Source organism: Amblyomma americanum, chromosome 1 (genome assembly GCF_052857255.1).
Source record: "Amblyomma americanum isolate KBUSLIRL-KWMA chromosome 1, ASM5285725v1, whole genome shotgun sequence".
NCBI lineage: Eukaryota > Metazoa > Arthropoda > Arachnida > Ixodida > Ixodidae > Amblyomma > Amblyomma americanum.
Window position 1 is genome coordinate 516,813,005 of NC_135497.1, and position 19,438 is coordinate 516,832,442.

At 44.3% G+C, this 19,438-nt stretch overlaps 1 protein-coding gene and 1 long non-coding RNA gene across 5 annotated transcripts; one reads left to right on the plus strand and one right to left on the minus strand.

Annotated features, from left to right (window-relative positions):
* Positions 1-866: 866 nt before the first annotated feature.
* LOC144116213 (uncharacterized) lies at positions 867-6,714 on the plus strand. Its single transcript, XR_013311787.1, has 3 exons — positions 867-899; positions 1,172-1,252; positions 2,364-6,714. It is a non-coding gene; the product is annotated as an uncharacterized LOC144116213 (long non-coding RNA).
* Positions 6,715-7,940: 1,226 nt separating this feature from the next.
* Positions 7,941-19,410, minus strand: LOC144116215 (BTB/POZ domain-containing protein 3-like). Of its 4 annotated transcripts, none has more exons than XM_077650943.1 (5): positions 19,272-19,410; positions 16,030-16,094; positions 12,740-12,957; positions 11,197-11,488; positions 7,941-9,628 (listed from the first exon to the last, which is right to left on the minus strand). In XM_077650943.1, the coding sequence occupies exons 2-5, from the start codon at positions 16,036-16,038 to the stop codon at positions 9,329-9,331; spliced, it is 819 nt and encodes a 272-aa protein (XP_077507069.1). In that variant the 5' UTR covers positions 16,039-16,094; positions 19,272-19,410; the 3' UTR covers positions 7,941-9,328. The 4 variants fall into 4 exon arrangements, with proteins under 4 accessions (XP_077507069.1, XP_077507072.1, XP_077507070.1 ...); XM_077650946.1 differs by lacking the exon at positions 19,272-19,410 and adding an exon at positions 17,865-17,965 and having other exon boundaries at positions 7,941-9,584; XM_077650944.1 differs by lacking the exon at positions 19,272-19,410 and adding an exon at positions 17,865-17,965.
* Between the last annotated feature and the right edge of the window lie 28 nt (positions 19,411-19,438).

The window sequence follows — 19,438 nt, forward strand, 5'->3', positions numbered from 1 at the left end:
GGCAAGTGAACAAGAAGTTCCGCATGAAAAGGATATTATACAAACAAGCCTACAGCTCCTCAAATGAATCAGTATGTAAACCTGTGCAAATTCGTTTAGTGAGAGTGAGATCAAGATTGGCCTCTTCTGAGGGCATTGCAGATGTTTAATCAATGCAGCAAATTTCTTTGAGGACTCTAACAATTAATGAAATTTTATTAGTGTAACACACATGCACAAGGGAGCATATTTCGGACCATTTTTACAATTACACTTTGCGTAGCACTCACCATGCTCTTGCATTGCTTGCAACTGCACTTATTTTCCACTTCCAGTTACTTTAAAGCTAGTAAATTGTACTGCATGCTATCTCGTGATGAAACAAGTACCTTAGAAACATTGCACAGTCAAAAAATAGGCAAAAATACCAGCGTAGAAATGCTTAAGACGGCACTTTTATGTGGCGAATCCATCCAAACTTACAGTTGCTTGGCCAATTTTTTTTTGTGATTTCGCAAATGTGTTTTATAAGGTGTAAATAGATAGAGACCAACATGCATTGTCAGCACTCACAGTTCAGTTCTAAATTCTTTGATTCTGTTGCCTTAATTATGGCTGCAGGTGCAGCATCTGTGTGATGCCGGCAGTGCTGCTGAAATTGCTGGTCCCTCACAAAGCGACTCGCAAGGCACAACTACTGCTCCGCCGCTTGCAGAGCAACACAGTGTTTCACCAGAGGAGATGGCAGCAGAAGAACTGAAGGAACAAGAGGTGGAGGTCCTGATGGAGTGGGAAACAGATTCTTCAGGAACCATATCTGCCGAAGAGGAAATGCCAATTCCTGTGTCCCCTCCGATGCGAAAGAAGCCTTGCCACAGGCAGCTGCCTTCGACCGCAACCAGAGTGATCGCGAAGCTGCAGTGAGTTATATTCATTTACACTTCTGCATTATGCAAAAAATATGCTGCACTATTTGCCTGTGCCAGTTGGCCAATGAGCGCAAACCCAATTTTGCAACCTTTCTATTCCCTAAGTAATGGATTAAATTTTGATTATTTTTCTTGTTCTCTTTTAAGGCTGTGGTCTGCAGCTTCATGCACTTGTTTTTTTTTTGGTAGCATTCTGAGCAGAAAGGTCAAGTTGACTTGCTTTTGTGTGTCCTCACAACAGCTGTGTGTTCGTGTCCATGCAGGTGGCCGGCCTAAGACAAGGCACTGGAAATGCACAAGCCACTGCAAGACCGTCTCTGCAAGCCAGGAGGGTTGCAGTCATGGTGAGACGGCTACTAGACATTACTTGTATTCACTCAAAGCAACAGTTGGAAGAAAGTGGGACCCCTGTAATCCCCTGTTTAGTACATAAAATGTATCATTAACTACTTCAGGAACATTATGCTTTGAAAATTTTCAGTTGGGTTATATGTTGAATGTTGCAATCAAATGCATTCTTGATTTTGAAGTTTTCTGTATTAACGGAAAGTGAAGGAGGTTCTGTGAGGTTGCACTTCACAATTCATAGATAGCTTTGTCAGAAAAAATATATATCGTTTTCAAACCTAAACAAAAATGAGGCTTTACAGTTATTCTTGAAGCCTGGGTGTTCAAAATAATGCAGAGAAAAAATGTGGCAGTTTTTCTTCCCCATACTTTTTGTTCCATGCCTCCGGCCTTCGGCAATGTGCCACAATCGCTTATGATGCACATTTCGTTAAATACAAATGTGATGGAATGTGCGTTTGTTCCAGGACCAAACTTGAAATTATCTCAAAATAAAGCACTGGAGCTATGTGACCACTGAACACAAAAATCAGATTTAGACTATTGAACTAACTTGGAAGGCTGTGAGTGCTCATACTATTACAAGTTTTTGAAGGGCGACACTGAGGCGACAGGAGTACTTTCTAATTACTGATGGCATGCCGGCTGCAAAAACTATATCAAGTATAAATAACTGGAAGCTCATTCCGTCCAGCCCTATTCTGCCTACCGTACAGCTTTGTGTGTTTAGCTTGATTATGAAAAGCATTTATCAGATGTAAACTTATGAAAAATTATTTTGAAGTTCTGAGAAACGTTACTTTGCAAGTCATTATTGCTCTAGCATTTTAATATGTCCATCACCTTTCCTAGCAGGATTTCTATGAGAAGCACTTTAGGCTCAAATGCTTGCTTTCATAAGCCAAGTGGTGCTTATGACACAACCACCATTGAATTCCCACCATATTTTTGCATGAGCTCTGGTTTTTGTGGTAAAAAAAATTGCTCACCGTTACTTTTTTGCCTGTGTATACTCAAACTTGGGGTGATACATGCAATCATGTCTTCATCATATCAATAAAGTGCAATGAGAAAATTTTTGATATTTGTATGTGCTATTATTGCCAGCCTTCAGGAAAAAAGGATACCCCCGAAAAGGCGTTCCTGCGTCATCAGGTGAAGCGCTATGCTGCCATCCATGTCTTCACCAAAAAGAAAATAAAAAGACTGCAGCAAGCGCAGCGCCGTCTTCAACGCAAGGTTGCTCGCCTTTCAAGTGTGATTGATGATCTATCAAAAAACAAAATTCTGATTGAGGAAAACATTGCTGCACTCCAAAGCCTTGCAGGCTCCAAAGAAAACTTATTGATGCGTCACATCGTGGAAAAAACAGGCAAACCACATTCAATGGCCTACTCTCCAGAGTTAAGAGCTTTTGCTTTAACTTTGCATTTTTATTCCCCCAGGGCATACAACTATGTCAGGGCTGTTTTTGACACATGTTTGCCTCATCCCAAGACATTATCAAAATGGCTTGAGCACATTGATGGCTCTCCTGGTTTTTCAAAAGAAGCATTGGCTGCACTTGAAATGAAAGTGGAAGAAAATTCAAAGCTGGGCCATTCCACACTCTGCAACTTGGTTGTAGACGAAATGGCGATTAGGCGACATGTCGAATGGGACGGTAAGAGGTTTCATGGGCATGTGGACATGGGCACTGAAGTGAACGATGACAGCTTCCACATTGCTAAAGACTCCTTTGTTGCTATGCTGGTGGCAATCAATGGGAGATGGAAGCTACCATTAGGGTACTTCCTTGTTGATGGCCTAGGAGGTGAGCAACGGAGCAACATTGTCCTCCAGGCTACTTCTCTTGCACACGAAAAGGGCACACATGTAGTAAGTTTAACTTGCGATGGTGCAGCTGCGAATGTTTCTATGTTGCGCAACCTTGGTTGCAAGCTTGGCTTGGAAGAGCTGAACACTGCTTTTCCTCACCCTGTTACAAATCGGCCAATATTTGTTTTATTGGATGCCTGCCACATGCTTAAGCTTCTTAGAAACACACTATGCGACAAAAAAGTTTTAGAAAATGCCAGTGGAGGCCTAATAATGTGGAGGCACATCGAACAGCTGCATGAGTTGCAATACTCAGAGGGACTACATTTAGCAAACAAATTGAGACAATCCCACATCAACTGGCACTCTCAGCCAATGAAAGTGTCCCTTGCAGCACAGGTATTCAGCACATCTGTAGCAGATGCTATTGCAGAATGCAGGGAACTAAATGTAACAAGCTTGCGAGATTCTGCAGCCACAGAAGAGTTTGTAAGATATGTGAACAATGTGTTCGACATTCTCAACTCGCGACACTTGAAGCAAAGAGGCTGGAAAAAGCCCTTGTGCCCTGAAAATGTGGCTGCTGTTACCACATACTTGCAAAAAGCAAAGGAATACTTTTCCTTTATTCGAGACCCAGCACAAAAAAAACTGATCACAGAAACTAACAGAAAGACAGGATTTATTGGCTTTTTAATTTGCATGCAGAGTGTAATTTCCTTGTACATCCATTTAGTTCAGGACAATGCAGTATTAGCATACCTGCCTACTTCGAAATTGAGCCAGGACCACCTTGAACTGTTTTTTGCAGCGATACGTTCATTCGGCCGCTGCAACGACAATCCAACTGCACGGCAGTTTGCTGCAGCATTCAAGCGCCTTATAGTGCAAAATGAGGTGAAAGATGTTGCCAGTGGAAACTGTCTTCCACTTGAGCACATAAGCATTCTCTATGTGAGCTCATCTGTGAAGCCATCTTCAACAGAGGTAATAAACATGACCACCACTCGCAAAAGCCTAACAGAAAATGAGCCTTCTGTCGAAACAGTGCCGAGCATTATTGAAGAGCATGCTTACTGCTCTGATCCATGCGAAATTTCAGAAACTTCCGAGGTTGTTGTTTCATACATTGCTGGATTTGTGGTAAGAAATCTACAAGCCAGTCTGAAGTGTCATGAGTGTGTATCTGCACTAACCACATCACGTCATGATGACAAAACCTACTCCCTGATTCGAAGGAAATCGCATGGTGGCTTAATCTACCCCTCAAAGGATGTCCTCACAATCTGTCAGCAATGTGAGAAAGAACTGCGTCGAGCCATAGCTTGTTCTCCTTTGATGTCACGAGGGCTTGTAGATAAGGTTGCAGTAGCTGCAATGACAGCATTTATAGGTAAAGACCTTTTTAGAGTTCTTAATGAACACATGATTGATAACCTTCCCCTTGAAAATCACTCATCCCACCTTGTGAGGGCAATTGTACAAAAATATCTAGACATCAGGATGCATTATCTTGCCAAAACGGCCACAGGGCAACTTCACCTAGAAAGGGTGCGACAAAAGCACACAAAGCTGACACAATTCAAAGGTCAATAGTTAAAAAAATTATTGAAAACGCAGTACTATGCTATGGGACAGATATTACTGCAGTAACATCTTTAAATCATTGGCTATCAGCCCTGCCAAGCCACTAAGGCAGTTTTCTTGCGGCTGCTTCCTGTCTTGAGGTCAGTGAAAAATAAATATTGTTATTATTAATTACCAAGAACTGACTTAATAGCTGTTAGGGAAATTGTGTTACATGATTAACCGAATTTGTTTCAACAAAGTGTGTGTGTTGTCTTTGAACAAAGTGTCTTCTTTAATTGTGTTTCATTTGATGCTTGCAGTACACACTAACATGCAAAGCTTTGAATGCATGTCGAGGCTGTTGCATGTTCTTTAACTCTAAATGTTGTATACTGCTCAAGAGTTCATACAAAGCGTGGGCAAGCAATGTTATTGTTTTTACTACCCTTGTCAAACTGCATATGCATCATAATTAATGCATTTTATTATTGTTTTTTTAAGCACACAGCATTTCTACAGCCCAAGTGCTACTGGAAGTCCAATTGTACTTATTATGTACCTGTGTTACATTGTGTGTATAATAATGATTACCACTTATTCAGAACTGTATAATTATAGGGAAGCTCAACCTTAACCTATCCAACAATCAGCGCCCATAATATACATTTTCTTCTTATGCATCACAATGTTTGATGTTTCTACAGCTTATATTTAGTTCTCGAAATTGTGTATAATAGTCCTGAAATAAAATGTCTTGCTTACTGCTTCACGCATTGCCGTTTCAGTTCGTATTGCACCACAACGTGCATCTGAGCATAAGGTTTAATTTGATCACGCGCAAGTTTTGCATATTAATGTGTTTCGGAATTATACGCGCGCCGCATGCTTCTCTGAGCTCAACTGGTGAATCGCTCGAGCTAAAATTTCGCACACAAATGAAATTTGGTCGCCAGTATTAATGTTTTAAACCACATTTTTGGGGGGTACTCGCCTGATATTCTATCAAAGAAGTCGCATATTTGCATCGTCTGCGGCGACGGCGAAGCAAAACTAGCCACGGCGCGCGTATAATTCCGCAATGCCCTTCACTGAGAGCAGCACAGATAATCCCAGCAATTCCAATTAACGGGCCTCTGCATTTCGCTACCACTGAAATGCGGCAGCCGCGACTGGGATTGTAATTATCCACAGTAATGTGCGAGCGATTGTCTGGTTTCTTCATCTCTGGAGCAGGTTTGTCTTAAAAGTCCAAGCAAACAATTTACGGCAGATCCTTTCCCGCGTTTTATGCTGGAAGACGGGAAAAGATGCCTATGCTAAGGCAAAACTGCCGCGCGTCATCACAGGCGGACGCCTTCAGCTACGTGTCTCCCCATGTACAGTACTCACGGATTGAAATAGGACATTCGGAGCGCGTGGCCGTCGCTTCATGGAGCGCCGCCCGTAGACGCTCATGGAACCAAGGTGGTGCATTGTGGTATGGCGTGAGAGGGAGAACATCTACAAAGCAGAATTGTTCCTTCCAGTAGCCAATCAGCCGGCCTGTGGTTTACCACATGCCTGCGTGGCACTGCAAGGCTAGCGCTCCGAATGTCCTATTTCAATCCGTGAGTACTGTACAGTGAAAATTTAAACGAAAGTACGGAGAGAGAGCCATCGTAAATAGTTGCTTCACTTTTCTATTGAGTATAGTATTGAATCCGCGCAAGCCATTGTCGTGAGACGTACCAGATGTGCACGCTTCTGCCTGGCGCTGTTAGTTTGGTGAATGACATGTGTGTTCCACCAAAAATACCAGCTGTTATCTCTCATAAATTTCATAGGGACCACCGAACGATTGCACATACCGAACCAAAAAAAAAAAAAAGCGGCTTGGAGCTCGCCACAGTAGGCGGCCGCGCCGTAGCCCGTGCGGCCGAGCAGACGCGCGCACTAAAACATACCGACACCAAAACATTAGGGGCCGACTCGGAGAGCGAAAAAATGGGGGAAAAAACGGCTTCATAAACACTCGGCTTGCGAAGGCTGGCCGCGTGACGTCATGCTCTCTCCTAGTTTTCCTTCCTCCATGAGCGCCGGCAAGCGAGAGCGAGCTACCACGGGGGCGCTACTGTAGAGCTCGGTGGCCTTGGAGCCCCTCATCCGTCCTGCGTTTCGGTTTCTGAAACGTGTTGAGTACATTTTTCCGCAGGGATGCTGGCAGCGCCGTCGCGGCGTGGGATTGAGAGGCTGTCGCTTACTTGGACAAATGACCTGTGTGTTCACTAAGCTGTCTCAGGACACGAAGCATTATGTGTATTGGAAAGATTTCTAGCACCAAATAGGAGATAGCTGGGCTGACAGCTGAAGAGTGAAGACGACGCACGATGACTCACTGCCAAGGATTTCCTTATTACATTTTTTTTCGCATTTAATCACCTAAGCGATTCAGTCGCTGTAGGATTTGGGCTGTTATTCATGACTTTGCGGGTGTGATCTTGCCGCAACAGGCTCATTACGATGGACCTAGGCGACTTGTAGAGATGCTCATTTAGTTAGGTTTGGTCTAGGTTAAGTTGTGTCCTTCCATGGCTCCTACTTCAGCCAAATAGCACTTCCATGCAAATGCACCTAATGACCGTTTTATGTTTACATGCATTTGTCCATATGGTGTACGTTTTAATAGTATATCAAGTGTTTCGTCCACAAGACGTTACTTCCTGTTACTACAATTGTGCACAAAACGACTAAATATTTATTTGCGGTTGCACAGCCAGCTGATTGACAGTAATTCGAAAGGAAAAAATTGGAGTACGACAGCATGTTGCCACGCTGCCAAGAATGCCAATCGGGTGGCCGGAATTAATCTGGAGCCGTCCATGGTCCATGGACGGCTCCAGATTACTTCTGGTTGTGCGGCACCGCATGGCCCGTTGGACAATTTAAGGAAAGGACGCCTGTCTCACATATATCGGTGGACACCCGAACCGGGCCACAAGGGAAATTGAAATTGGTTTTAAGGAAAGGAAATGAGGCCTGTCTCACAATTCTCGCTGTACACCTGTACAGCGCTGTATGTATCCCTTCCTTTGCGTCGCGGTTCAGGTGTCCACCGAGATGCGCCATTTTTCGGTCGCAGCCAAATACGCTGACGACAGCGGCTTTGCTGCGCCACGAACTCCTTAATGCTGTCGCGCCGTGGTGAAAACTGTTGAAAGCGGGCCCCTATAGTGGGGATAAACGGAGACCTGCGTCTGCTGCAGTGTCTGTTCTAGTTCACTGCACCGCCGGCAACGAACGGTGGAAAAGTGATCCAACTGTGACGGAGCCTGTAAAGGTGCCTGAACCACAAAGAGGTAAACGTGTGGCTGTTTATTGAACATTTCTAAATACAGGAAAAATTCGATTCCACCTGGTCCGAGTGCCACACATTGAAACTAGCATACTTCAAGCACTCTCTAGTAAAACAGTAACACCAAAGTTAAAACCAGAACACAAAAATGAGCAAAAATATTTTGTGAATTGAGCTGCTGGTGGCAAAAGTCGATCCCTGAGATTCGAAAACGCCAGAAAATGTTTTCTACGTGCATGGATGAAACATACAGAGGCAAAATGAGTTTGCCGATGTGTGCTTGGCCACACCCAACCCCGCACAGGACCTCACTGGCGAAAATCACGCTATGGTAGTCTGCAGTGAAATACGAAACAAAATATGGTGGCACTGTTCAAGTTACGTTTTTTGCACATAGGGCACCAGCTACAGCACGTTTGTGATAAACAGATCACCTGCAATCTTTTTACCGTAAAAAATAATTGGGCCACAAATTTAACGTGTTTCTGGGGTTGTTATCGAGGCATTCAGTGTTTGCATCTGGACGTTAAATATAACAAGGTAATGAAGAGTGCATAGGGCTCTCAGGTGCTACAGGTGCTCGGTGGCGTGCATTGGCAACGACGTCGATCCTATTAAAAATTCTGCGCTGTTCGACAATGTGGCCTTTCCTGAACTAACCTTATCCAAGAGACCCTGTTCGTTTCGTGAGTGCTTCAACGCATCTCAAGCCTACAGAAGACATAGAAGTCTTTCTCCTCTAAATTTCATGACCATCGGAGCATGACTCTCAATCGATGTGCTATTTTTCCAGCAGAAATGGCAAAGGTTACCGCTCAAGTGCACTTTTCAAGTTGTTAATACATGGAACATCTTGGTATGTTATAATGACCACCTGATTCAGCTGTACTAAGAATGAGGAGGAAATTGCTCACGCAAAACTCCTTAGCATAAATTCGGTAAAATTGAAGGAAATAAGAGTATGTAAGTACCAGACCAGTGAAAATCCTGGGTTCTTCCCAGTCAGTACGCGGTTCCATGCAGGCGCACGCGAACCTCCTCACACTAAAAAAAAAGACACATAATTAAATACGTTTAAGTTGATCTCCACAGTGAACAGCTGTGTTAGTGTTAAATGACTCCAAATGTTTTGAACTGGAAATTCTGACATCAGAAAAGCAGCTGTTTGTTATTCTCAAGTACTACAACTAACTTTAAAATCACAACCTTATGTGATCACCATAAAACATTCAAATAAAATTTTTCATCAACCGAAACATTACTCCATGCACCAAGCTTGATGCTTCGTCACTTCGTGCACAAAAAGTCTCAATGAAATTTTCAATTAACCAAATCGGATTTTCTGCTGGAGAGCCTAACGAGGCGTTTTCTCTTGGCAAACCCACGGTGGCAGCTCGACGGACTTGTTGCCAATCAGCACGCTCATGATGTCGAAAGCGTCGTCCTTTGCCAAGACGATGTCAGCTCCCATGGAAGTGATGAACGACACGAACTGCTCCAGAGTCAGGGCCAGGAACCTCAGCTTGGGCAAAAAAGGAGCGATGGCTTTCTTGACATGCACGGGGTTCTTGTCCGTGGTGGCGTTCCTCTGGCAGTAGTCTTGGGCCCATCTGTGCACGGCCAGGAGGACACAGACCTCTGGAACATTTGTCACCTGCAGTTGCGGTGTGTGCAGAGCTTAGAGATTAAGGCAATGGATTGGATGTGCAGGGGCTGAAGAAGATGCAATGTAGCAAAGATAGGATGGGGTGAGCTCTTGAATTAATGTACATTTGCACAGAGAACGAAAAAAGCTTGAGGGGCAAACACATAGGCGACTCGCTGGTAAGAGAGAAAGAAGAGGGTATCAGGACCTCGCTGCAGAACCGATATTCCGCTTAACCGAGCATGGCGACCTTAGCATTCATGCGATGAATAATAACCTTGCAAGAACCTTGGGGCCTTCTTGACCGCATTCTTAAAGAAAATGTGACATTTGAAGCTGGCCTACCCCAATTATTCCAAAAGAACCCCTAAAGGTTGGAAGAAGCCCACCCCAGGACATGGAACAAGGTGGATATGTGGGTTGATTAAGCTGAATTAATGAGTGGATTAAGGTGGAAGAGTGGGTCGAGTTGGTATAATCCCATGCGATAATCCATGGGAGGTACTCAAACATTCTAGTCCTCAGATTTGTTATTATGGTGGTGCTGATGACGTCACGAGCCTCTCAACGAATCAGGGAATTTTGATAAGGAGACACCTGGTGGTTTTTTCAAGAGGCCAACCTGAATGATATCACATTCGTGTCATTACGGAGTGTGCACTAGAAATGGAGGGTAAGACAGCTAAGCGGAATGCCAGCGAGCTCTCTCGGGAGACGAAAGATCCGATTTAGTAACGCCAAAGCACGAAAGCCTCCAACCCCATAGATAGGATAGAGCTGGGAGAACTGCTTAAAGTTCTTAAACTAATCAAGAAGCCTAAGATGACCGACATGAGGAGGCATAACATGTAGAGAACTGAGCACCAAGCAGCCAAGATAAAGCTAGGCACAGACAAAAATCAGATGTGCACAGTAAGAGATAGGAATGTCAGTGTCATTAGCAATATTGATAAGATTGTTAAAACAGTCAACATACTCTACATATAACCGAAAAGCAACCGAAATAACCAGGACGTCAATGACAGAGCCTGTAGTGCGCAGGAAATGCATATCCCGGGGCAATTAATGAATTGCAGAAAGGCTTACAGGCAATACAAAGGGGATCGGCGCCAGAGGAGGACCAAATAACTGCAGGTTTGTTAAGGATGGTGGCGACATTGTGCTAGAGATACTTGCTACCTTGTATACGCAATGCCTCACGACATCGAGCTTACCAGACGTCTAGGGGAATAGTCAAGTTATCTTAATCTACAAGAAACGGGATGTCAAGGACTTGAGAAAATATAGATCGATTACAGTCGCACAGGACTGACTGCCCCAGCACCACAGCTAATCGACCCAAAATTCAGAGTGTATTGGTAAAGGCCGGTCCTACTAAACAACAGAGTGAAACCATTCATCTGAAATATTGGGTCGATTACCTGTGCTGCTTGCGGTATATACGCAGAGCTTCATTCTTCTGGTTGACCTCCCCTCCTTTCCGCTTGTACAGCCTATCTCATTCAAAGACGTTTTTTGATCCCTTGGTACTTCATCCAACAGAACCATCTAGGTTCTTGTTAAAGGACACCGCTTACCTTGTCCAGAACGTAGTGCACTGCCTGCTCATGACAGTCAGTGAAGGCGTCCGACGCAAGCACTTGCTCAGGATTCTCCTTTAGCAGAACGTCAACCACTTCGTCGATGTTTCCACCATCGCTCAACATTAGGCAGTCGATCACGCGGCACACTTGTTCAGCTTTCACGTGGGCCTTGATGTACAGAGTACAGGCCAGCTCCAGCTCCGGGACCAGGTATTTGCCGGCAGCGGATCGCGTGTAGATCGCTTCCTCAACGCTATTGATATTGGGCTTTCCCTTGTACAGGTACCTGCACGAAAAAACTTGAATATGCACTCACGTAAGTTGAAACAAGCTTCAGTGTCAACTCATAATAAAGTCGTTTCATGTAAGGTAACTATTAAAAAGTGTCCAGCGGCGAGGGTTTCCTGAGGAACCCTATTACTGGACAACTACGGCGTCCCTATGGTTCCAAAATCACGGAGGGTAAGCAGATTATTGTCCTTCGTACTGCAGGGCTCTGGAGGTTCAGCGGTGCCATATGTGCCTTGTTGCACAGTTCACGGCTGAACTCAGTGTGCTGCATACTTTTGACAAAGGCGATGTAAATGGAGGTCAGTCAGGTAAATGGAGGTTGGTAAGGTCATCCACGCCTCTTAATTGCAGATCCATTTTGTATAGCATTAAGAGGCAATGCTGTGAAACAAATTTCTGAAATACTCTTGGGAAGAAACCATTGAAAGTAAAAGCTGACCCTCCGAATGTTGAGAATGAAATGTGAAATACGGTTGATCGAAATTTTTGCGTCAGTGGCTGAAGAATAGTGGAAGGAGGTGAAAATAGTCTTGATGTTTTACAAAAGTGGGTTATTACTACTCGTTCACTGAACGACTAAAACATGCCGCAGTTATAGCAGCTGACTTAGTTATAGCAAGACTTAGTGATAAAGCAGAAGGTATTCGAGTTTTGTCAAAAACTAACATGAAATTTTGATCAATGAAATATAGTTTATTCAAGTTGATTAACGCAATGCTTGTTGTAACTAATGAGTCATTGAAAGGACAGACAAAATTTCTAAACTGTTTTTACATTTGATTTCCCGAACACTGTATAGCCGCCTGAATGAAAGGGCCCTCGTTGATATTCGTTTAAATTGCGATTGCTTGTTAGCCAAGGTAACGAATAGCAAGAAATATCACTTGTTTAAATTTTGGTCACTGGTAACAACATCCTGTAATTTGTATAAAACATCCTGAGTTTAAAGCATGTTTATAGGTTTACTTTCATGGGCACTCCCATGGATATTGAAAAACTTGTTGCAAAAAATCTAGGTGACGGGGAGTAGCTGCGCAGAAGTGCTTTAAGTTTGTCTACTAATTAGCCCACAGAAAACAAAACTTCATTTCGTTCTGCATTCCGATTAATGCACGTCAACCCCCTTCTCCAGCACTTATTTGAACTGCCCCGTACGAACATGACAGAGATATCTTCCCGAATCTAGGATAGCTCTGCACTTCTGAAGAAAAAAAAAACAAAAACGAGTGAACTGTAATAGACCTACTTGAGCAAACTGTAGAAGCCGTCAGGGTGGAGGTCTTTGATCACCACAGTGTCTTTTTCGGCGAGCGGGCCGTAAAACATGGCGCCGAACACTTCATTCTTCATGGCCAGTAGTTGCCGGTGTCCTTTGAATGTCTTAGAGACAGGATACTTCTCTGACTTCACATTGAAGTCCACGTCGGAGTACTGGCCAGTTTCCAGGAATTTCTTGAAATTGAACTGTCCAGCCCCGTACGTGTCGGGAACATGAAAGACAGCAGAAAATGCATGTAATCATCAAGCATAAACTTGAACAAAGCCTTAAGGAAATATTTTCGAATGATCCGACAGACACACGAAGTGATTAAAAAACAGGGTTCATGTGATTTGCAAACTTCACTGAAACTATCCGTTCCCAAAGGCTTCCGCTTGATTTATATCCTTTCTCAGAATTATTCCCGCATGACGTATAGTAATGGACACAAGTTAACGGGTGCAGGCTCACAGAAAAATAAAATTCGGCATGGTTTAACACGGATAGCATTTTGACGAAATCCCGGGCCAAATTTGGAGGTCGCGATCACGCCGCAGGCCAGCTCACTTATGTGCAAATAAGCAAAGGTCAAATTTCGGGGGTGACTGGGCCAAATTTTGGGACTAACCAGGGCCAAATTTGGAGATTAATATCGTGATGACCATAGTCAAATTAGTGTGGAGATCGAGTTTGGTACAAATCGAAGGTGACATTTCAGGGGTGGGCCAAATTTAGGAGTGGCTCGGATCAAACTTGGAGGCTACAATCTATCGCGCCATTCCAATTAGCCTGGACATCAATTTTTGTCCAAATCGAAGGAGTCAAATTTCTGTGGTGGGCCAAATTTAGGAGTGACCCGGGCCAAACTTGGAGGCCAAATCTATCGAGCACATCCAAATTAGCCTGGACATCGATTTTTGTCCATATCAATGGAGGTCAAATTTCGGGGGTGGGATGAGCAACATTTTGGAAACGATCCGGGTCTGATTTGGAGATGCCATCGCATTGACCACAGTCAAAGTATGCTTTGGCATATAACTTAGGTGTTTGCTGAGAAATCGCCCAGTTCGAAGGCCACTTCAATGTCATATACGCATAGGGATCGAAACTCATGTTTTGCATTGAGTAAAGCTATCGCTCTGAAGTATTTCTGTGCGGTCGGGCAAAGCATAACCGTGCGTAACAGGAGGGCGGACTAGGGACACTGCACGAGATGCCTACGGTGGTATGATCACGTGGCCACCACGTGCACATGGCCTGGGACGCGAAGTGACTACGGAACGCTGCTATGATTTCGAGACACGCCTAACGACTCGAGGCCACTACTATGAGTCACTTGAAAATTCATTCTTGTTGAATTACACAAAAACTAAAGCTGTTCTGCTCTGCCGTAAATAACAACATGTAATGCCTTTACCAATTCGCATTTCAATGATTCTGTAATTGAACTTTCTTCTGTTCTAAATCACTTGGTATTTGTTCCACGAGTTTATGCTATGGGATCATTACGCTGATTATTCGCTGCGATGTTGACACTTGCTACCAACAAATCAAAATCGCTCACTCTAAAAGCACTTTTTAACTCACACTTGAGCTATATGTGTATGAAGGAAGCCAGCAGTCACCGGAACCAAGGAGAGTAGGAGATGCTTTTTATATATTTGTTGTATTGATTAAAGGGAAATAATGGTGTAATTATTTTTATCGGTTAAAGGTAACTGATCAGCAAGCGCAAGAAAAAACAACCACGTGCCAACGGTGAGACCCGAAACCACTAAACCTGTGCACCGGACGCAAAATTCGGAGGTCATGGGTTCGGATCCCACCGGTGGTATGTGGTTCTTTGATGTTCTGCTTTCTGATCCCATCTTCTCTTACGAATATCTTTTCTACTACACCACATAATGTTGTGATGCCTGCCTGCAGCGGAAACTTCACTCAGGAACGACAACTGTACATTTCGCCTGCCCCCAGTGCCGAACGTGCTGTGCTCCGAGGTGAAGAGGCGCAAAGAAACGACACAACTTATTACAGCGGAAGAGCTCAACTATAAATTTTTTATAGCTTTAAACAAAAATCTCCTTGATTAAATCGCCCAAATTTAAAGACAATAAACTTTGCTAAAAATTACCATCCTTTGTTTCTAATTTTACTTGGACCAACTAAGGGTGATAGAAACGCCTGTTTATGGTCCAAAACGCACTTGTCTGCAACTTCAGTATTTTATTTCACTTCGATGTATTCAGTTCCACGAGCTGTAACATTTTTATAGGTAATATACATTTAGAGAATTTCTTAATTTTCGAGAGGAAGTTGATGTTTCTTAAAAAAATTCGAAACAGTACAATTTCATTATGAAAAAGAAATTGGAGAGGACACTTAAGCTCCGCCTCAAGGGTATGACGCAATAGCGTAATGGGCTATTCCCCATATATGCATAAGGTTATTGTCTGCCTCACATTCATAGGCCCCTGGGAGGAGTCATACCCTTCCTGCCCACCGATGGCAGGTGCTCCCAGTGGTGGGCCTTGAGCGGCCCAGCTCGCTCTTCCCGAGCCACCAATAATTTATTTAACAACCACCTGCCACGATAGGCAATTTTCTCACTATCCAGTGGGTAGGTTGTGATGACTCCGCAAGGGCACCTGAAAATCCGCCGACGCCAAATTTTCTACGTAACGGGGCCTTTTAATGTTATTGCATTCACATTTATATCGTCCAAAAATCCATCATCTGAATTATATAAAAAACCATAATCTGTGCAAATGCTATTAAAAGAAGTCTGTGAAGTGTTCTGTACACATTTTCAATTTTTTATCGATTATTGAACGGTGCCCGGTTTCATGTCTTTTCGAAACACGCAGACTGAGCCCACCTCACTAAGAAATATTTTTCGGAAAAAATATTTCAGGCTTGATTTACGCACGTTGCGAGAATTTTCCATGAATTTTTTCAACAAATTGGAGACGGTTGAGCACAACGTCTCGGACGTTTAGCGTGGAGACCCCAAAGCATGCGTTCATCATTGGCGGGGTTTAAATAGGGCATTCGCTCCAAGGAGGAAGGTCCGGTGAGAGAGAGGAGGGCGTGAAGTGGGAAGGTTGTTAGAACAGGGAGGTTGAATCTTGTCCAACCATGATGGCTGCTAGGATTAAGCGGTGGACCTGCAAAACTGTGAAGTCATCCCTGGATTCTTAGCGTCAAATAATGGCTAATAATTTAGTACATTTTCAAATATACACATTCCCAATAGAGTGTGTTGAAAAGAGCCCACTCACAGCAAACATGGCTGGGCACCTTGTGAAAGGTCACTTGTTGCAGCACGCACTGAAGCCGAGCGATCCTGCGAAAGCCAAAAGTAATTTGTAGAGCACAAAGCAGATGCACACTCTAGTAATGACGCGCAACAGTAAACAAAACACGGAAAATAACAGCATAACATTATTTAACTCTTCATGCCTCGTCATACCAGGAAACGTGTACAACCGCCACTGTTCAGAGCATAAACAGTCCTGAACGGCGAACGAGAAACTGAGATAGGATTAAGAGCGCATTCGATCCATATCATTGTGGGCTACTAGTTAACTATACTGGTTTACTATTTAGTAACTAATACTAATGTCTGAAAGGCCTTTAAGTCAAAGAATTTAGGGTGAATACGTTTATGAAAAAGCACACGACATGCGTGTACATAAAAAGTGCATATTTAACCAAGTCACCACCCCTCTTCCAGTTTCAGTTTCGGTCTGCTGACATCACTTCCAGTTTGACTTCCGGTTTGGTTGACGTCAATTCTCTGTCATCATCATGGAGACATCGTTCTCCAGGGTGCTGCTCTGAGTCTTGTGTCATTTTTGGCATTCGTGAACAGGATCTTTTAGCAGGACATAAGAACTGAGACACAGTAATAAATATTTTATTTAATAGGGTTTAACGTCGCAAAGCGAAGCAAGCTATGAGGGACGCCGCAGTGGGGGGCTCCGGATGATTTCGGCCACTTGATTTTTAAGAGCGTTAGCTCTTACTCATCACGTTTCTCGACTTCTTGGGGTCTGCTACCCCCTCCCTTCTAAGTCCGAGTAATTCAAGATGGCGGCCCACATAGCAAATCTTTATAACAACCAAATTGGTGATTGACTAGTGATGTCACTAGTATAAAAAAATCAGTGATTGGTGACGCCACTTATAAATCCAAGATGTCGGCCAATAGTAGAAGTTAATTGATTATGAATTCTATTAAACCAAACAGCTAGCGCTCGTTACTTCAACATCTTCCAGACGGTGGCAGGATCCTTTTTTTAAACGTTCGCAGACATAGCACACTACAGGAATTTTAATAAATCTGCAAAAACATGTTTTGCCTAATTTATCTTGGGCGCTTTTCCTAAGCCGCCTTGCACGATTGCACGAGGGCATAAACATTTAGGCACCCTATTGTGCCTCTCAGTTTAGGTGAATGATTCAGTGAACCTCAGTACCATTCTCATAAATCAAAGCGCTGTTGCCGAAATCGTTCCCACTGAGGTTCTTTTGAATTTTTTTTCGCCCTAAAAGCAGCTATCACGTATAGTGCCTATGACAACCAACATTCCATGTCTATATACACACATGTAGGGAAAAAAAGATGCAAAACAACAACTTTTCTTGAACCAAATTTGGGCATAGTTAACAATAAAGTCATTTATTGTGAACGAAATGAAATATGTAACAGTAATCGAAAATTTTAAAAAGGCTGTACCTTTTAGACGGGCTAAAGAAAACAGCGGATGATATACAGTACTTTTTGTGCAAAGGCAGCCAATACACGTGTGAGCACGCCCATCTAAACTCAGAACTTCTTCGGGACATGAGTTATATCTTACTACCCGCCGCGGAGCACCAGTTCAGGCTTGGGCATTCGGCTGCTGAGTGCAAGGGAGCGGAACCCTAATCCCAGCTGACGGAGGTGAAACGCTTAAACGCTCACTTGCTGTACTATGTTATTGCGAGTCAAATAACTCCAGACAGTAAAAACTAAATTCGGAGTCCCCCGTTACGACGTTCTTCACAGGCCCCAGGATGTGAAACCCCACACACCGCGCCAAAAAAAATATATATATATTGCAAGCGCTACCAGATGTGCGTGGCACCGGAAGTCGGTGAACAGAAACTTTGCCGCCTTCCCTGCCAGGCGGAATTCGAGGGCGTTCATCTCGCGACGGATCTGCTCTTGAAAACGTCTGCAATAACACGGGCAGCCACCATCGTCGCAGAGTCCCGAGCGGTACTTCAAACCCTGCGCCGAACTCCCCCCCCCCCCACCTCCCCCGCCCACACACACACACACACACATTTTAATAATCACAACGTGTTAGCGGCCAAGGCAACGGCTTATGTCATAATGCCCAAATAACTGTCCGATCCTCTTTACCTGCTAGTTCGACTGGACCGAGGCGCCCGTGCAGGCTCTTCCGACGTTAATATCCTCCTCACAATGACCTTCGAAGTTCGCTAGGAATGAAATATGAAGTGATCACCTTCGTGCGAAGCCAGTTTCGAGGCAAGAATTCTAGGTGCTTGCGAGTTTGCATGTTGCGTCGGCTACACAGGTTTCGGGTCGACGGTGCGTGCAATTTCGCCATGCGTATCGTATGAATGCTACGCAATACGCCGAATTTAAGCTACGCGTATTAACGCGTCATTTGAGAAAAACGTAAACTTCAAACCTGCAGTGTTTAACCCCAGCGCAGGGAGTACATAACGAACACTGCACATTCGAATGATTTACAAACTATAGGGACACAAACTACGAACACACAACGGCATCCGACTAGAACCATTATCTCTTATTAGGAGCCTTTTGTTGATCTTTGCCCCACAACACACGTTCCGAAGAAGCGGGCACGGAGGCGCAGGTGAGTGCAGCGAATTCGGTACGCTTCTATGGAACGAGATGTGAAGACCGCGCCAGCCCATTCACGAGATGAAGTAATGGAACTCAACGCGAAGCTTCAGAAACAGTGCGCTAAAAACGACAGGGAGGCGACGCAGCATTCACCCAGCATCGCCAGACTACATTACCAGCCAAGGGGAAAGGGGACAACAACAAGCGAGAATTACTAAATAAAAATGAGTTCGCACAAGTTTCCAAACAGAGAGGGCTGTTTTCAAGCGGCGCCTTCCGACCCTCCCTTCAGAAAACCGACACGGACCGCAAGCATCACAGCACAGCACAAGTGAAAGCGATGACGCGAGCGCGAAACACAAAGGACGAATTCATCCAGAGCTACGGGATCAAACCAGCACACGGTAACCAGCCTGGCAAACTGTTCGCGCGGAGGTTACGCGGTTCCAAGCCCAGCCGTCCTCTTGGGTCCTTGGCGGCTTTGGTAACTACGATTATCGAACTAAAGAAAAGCGCCCCGCTCGATTTCCGCGCGCGCGGGTACAACCCGCCTTGCTGACGCAACGTCAGTCAAAAACGGAACTTAACGACGCTTCAAGCGTATGCCAATATCAGCCGTCGAGCGCACACACTTGCCTGTTCAGTTGGGGATACGTCGGAGACCTTCGGGGGGTGGTCACGACCGCACGGCGACTTGTACGGTACGGTGTAGCGAAGGCAGCAAGCACCACGTGGGAAATCGAAACTAGAGAATCTGCAGGGCAACCGAGAAGCCCGAGATGTGCGCCGCGCTCGCCTCACGC